Source organism: Atta cephalotes, assembly GCF_000143395.1.
Source record: "Atta cephalotes unplaced genomic scaffold scaffold00063, whole genome shotgun sequence".
NCBI classification, from domain to species: Eukaryota; Metazoa; Arthropoda; class Insecta; order Hymenoptera; family Formicidae; genus Atta; species Atta cephalotes.
The window spans coordinates 904,557-908,187 of record NW_012130127.1 but is presented as its reverse complement, the minus strand read 5'-3'; the positions used below and the strand labels follow the sequence as shown (position 1 = coordinate 908,187).

The 3,631-nt window shown below is 30.7% G+C and overlaps 2 protein-coding genes across 2 annotated transcripts in view; both read left to right on the top strand.

Annotated features, from left to right (window-relative positions):
• Positions 1–921, top strand: part of LOC105623757 (BTB/POZ domain-containing protein 10-like) — a 12,300-nt gene extending 11,379 nt beyond the window's left edge. The window contains exon 6 of the mRNA XM_012205137.1: positions 884–921. Coding sequence (XP_012060527.1) covers positions 884–921 — 38 coding nt within the window. The remainder of the gene's footprint in view (positions 1–883) is intronic.
• A 1,177-nt stretch (positions 922–2,098) lies between these two features.
• The window catches only part of LOC105623756 (F-BAR and double SH3 domains protein 2), a 21,797-nt gene continuing 20,264 nt past the window's right edge, over positions 2,099–3,631 (top strand). The window contains exon 1 of the mRNA XM_012205136.1: positions 2,099–2,119. Within this exon, the coding sequence (XP_012060526.1) occupies positions 2,099–2,119 (21 nt within the window). The remainder of the gene's footprint in view (positions 2,120–3,631) is intronic.

Genomic DNA, 3,631 nt, shown 5'->3' with positions numbered 1-3,631 from the left:
TTTTAGTGTGTGTGTGTGTGTGTGTGTGTGTGTGTGTGCGTGCGTGCGTGCGTGCGTGCGTGCGTGCGTGCGTGCGTGCGTGCGTGCGTGCGTGTGTGCATGTGTATGCGTGCGTGCATGTGTATGCGTATGTGGCAATTTTCAAAATGCGCGCGCGCGCGCGTGTGTGTATGTGCATATGCGCACATATACACACGGTCTGACAATAAAGTTCCCGAAGTAGTAGTAAAAAAGTACAATAGTAAAATACAGTAGTAACAGTAGTACAAATTGTTTTATATTTTTCAAAGTAGTTACGTATTACACAATAAACTTTATATATTTTTTATACAAAGCTTTTTTTTTAAGTCGCATAGTTGAAATGCTATTCTGAAAGCACCTGTTACATTTGTCTGATATTCTCGATGTTTTTAAAATATTTTCCTTTCATGATGTTTTTGAATTTTGAGAACAGCGTGAAATCCGAAAAAGACAGATCCGGAATCCTTAATAAGATGATCTAATCTTAACAATCTTTTTCTTGGCTAAAATTGTTGATATTGGTTTGGATGCAGGGATATTGTCATGTAACTTTTTTGGCTAAGAAAAGCTTTGTTGAGATTAATCATCTATTCGTCTAACTTTCGGATTTTATACTGTTTCCAAAGCTTGAAAACATCATGAAAGATAAACATTTTCAAAACATCAAAGATGTTCAGAAGAATGTTCTAAACAGTGTTCCAATTACAGACTTTAAAAAATGTTTTGAAGCTTTGTAACAAAGATATGTGATATTGATGTTATAGAGAACTTTAAACATCTTAAAATAAATTTATAAAATAGAATTTATTGAAAAATATTAACATTTTGTTATCTAAAATTTGTGTTTTTTTTATTGCTGCAGTCCGGGAACTTTATAATAGCGCGTGGTTTGGATTCTGAACGTAATAACAAAACTGTCCCCGCTTAACTTCTAACTCACGAAATTCGAGGCTGTATTGGGGACCGATTTTGCCGCTATCTCACTTGTTATTTACGTACATTTAGTACGTATGGAAGGGATGTTGTGCGCTATTTCAAAGTTCGCTATTACGAAGTTTCAATGTATATAGATTTTTTTGTATTATGTGTATAATTGCAAATATGATCGATGTTATTATCGCATCTTTTACTACCATCGGTCTTTCCCTTTTATACTATTATAATCAATAAAGTTGATTATGTGATTTTTCTCAATAAATAAATTTTTGCCCTTTTTAGCCCTTAAAATTAATTTTTCTTTTATATATTACAATTTTATATATTATAATTAAGAGTTCTATATTATTAAAATATTCTCTAAAATAGAAAATTCATCAGAAATATATAAGGAATTTAAAAACAAACTTATAAATAAGCATAATATTGGGCTTATAATTACATGGTTCTACAAATTTATTTTAAGATGTTTAATCTATCTTTATATATATAAGTTCTTAAGATTGTTTGAACGTAAAATATATAATATTATGGATTGCTTTTTATAATTTTATATTTAACTTTAACTCTTAATTTGACAATGTTCATGTTTTAAAAAAAAAGTTAAAAACACGTTATACATAAAAAAAGATACTGTAAAATATTGATACACACATAGACGCAACATTCTAGATGGAGCTTTCATCCCTATCTCTACACAAATAGAGTGTATCTTTCACCATTACTTTGCAAAATATATTTCAGTACAGTTAATAAAATCAATTTTTAATATCAAATGACTAATTATATATAGTGATTAAAATCATCATAAAGACTTCCAATCAATCCCTTTTCCTTATCTGCTCTTCTCATCTCTCTTTTCGAGGCTTAGTAGGTCGTCAAAAAGGAAGTCGTTCGCCGACCCGGGGAAGGCGCAGGCGCTATTAGAACGTTGGACGATCAATAAGAGACGTACTACCCCCGGCGACGGCCTCAGGAGGGCAGGAGATCAGTAGCGTACGGACACGCGAGAGGTGCACGACGAGGGTGCGTGGGGTGTGTGCGCATAGAGGGTGAGTCGCGAGTGAGCGAGGGCAAGTAAGAGCAAAACTGCCCCTCCTCCTCCTCTACCCCCGGCGCTGCGGGAAAAACTCGCTTCAGCATGCAACCACCGCCGAGAAAAGTAAGAGGAAGTCATTGCATACTCGAGAACTCGCTCCCAATCAGCGGGTTGTAACTCCCTATAATCTTATAGAGTTGACTTTTCATGCTTGTAGGTAGGGAAGAAAGATTTTTACGTCAAGTGTATCCGAAACACAAGAATCATCTTCTTGCGTTGTAGTTACACAAGAAAATTGACCTTATATTAGGTGTCAAATGTAAGGATCGTTTTCCTATGCTGAGGCTGTGTAGAAAAATAAACTTGAATTTTCATCTTTTAATCTCTATATAAAATAATACTGTTTTTTGCACAATTTTTAATAATATAATTATACTTTTATTAATAATAAATGATATAAAAGCACAAAAATAATAATGTAATGAAATATTAGAACATAAATGCTTCAAGGATTCATGTTTTTTTTCTTCCAGAAAGTCAAAAGATTTTGGAGAATTATTGCAACAATTTTTATCTATCAATAATATTAATATTTATAATAAAATTGATAGTGAGAGATCCATTAATATTAATCTCAAAACGAAAAAATAAAAATAATACTATAATACAATAATAGAAGGTAGAAAAATCTATTTAATAACTATATTAAAATTGAATTTGATTCTGTGAAATTATGCCAATCTTAACTGATAGTTCAAAGGAGGATGCTCTTTAAAAAAAAAAAATAGAGGGAGAGGGTGGGAAGGCATTAAATAAAACGAAGTGACAAGAAGCAAAAGATAATGCGCGTCCAATATAATTCCTATCAACCTGTCGTAATTTTGCGAGCAATCTTTGATACTTCTGATATTATCTTGTATATTTAGTGTAGAAGCAGGACATACCTCTACAAAATCTACGAAATTAAAAAAAAATGGCAGAGTGAGAGTATAATCTCGAGGAAATGTTTTTATCGATTTTGACAAAAGGATTTGAGCAATGTGCATTTCATAATATATTACGTTACGCTAAATGTATAATATAAATGTTATTAATAATAATTGTTATAAAAGTTTATAAGTATTTCATAGATTTATATTTAATTCTTATACATTTATTGGATAATTATTTAATTTTAAATAATTATAATTATTTATGAAATGTATTTGGTCGCATCAAATGTATTTGGTCGTTCATAATTGTGTCTCGGAAAATTACGTAAAATTAATTATACGATTAATTTCGAGTTATAAAGCGGTGTTCGTTTTTTGCAAAAGAATTTTTTATTTATCTACGTATGCATACGTATATAGATGAATAAGAAATTCTTCAGCAAGAAGAGACTAGAAATACCGTTTCATATGTGATATTAAAACTGATTTATATCGTTTATTATGATTGATTTTCAATTTACACTTGAGGTGAAGAGTGAGAGAAAGAGAGACTAATTACAAGAAATAAGAGACTTGAACTGAATTATAACTTGTATTCAAAATTTTTGTCATTGAAAAGTGAAATAATATAAAGTGTTTGATTTGTATGTATGTAGTATATATGTATATGTATGTGTATGTATGTATATATATATATATATAT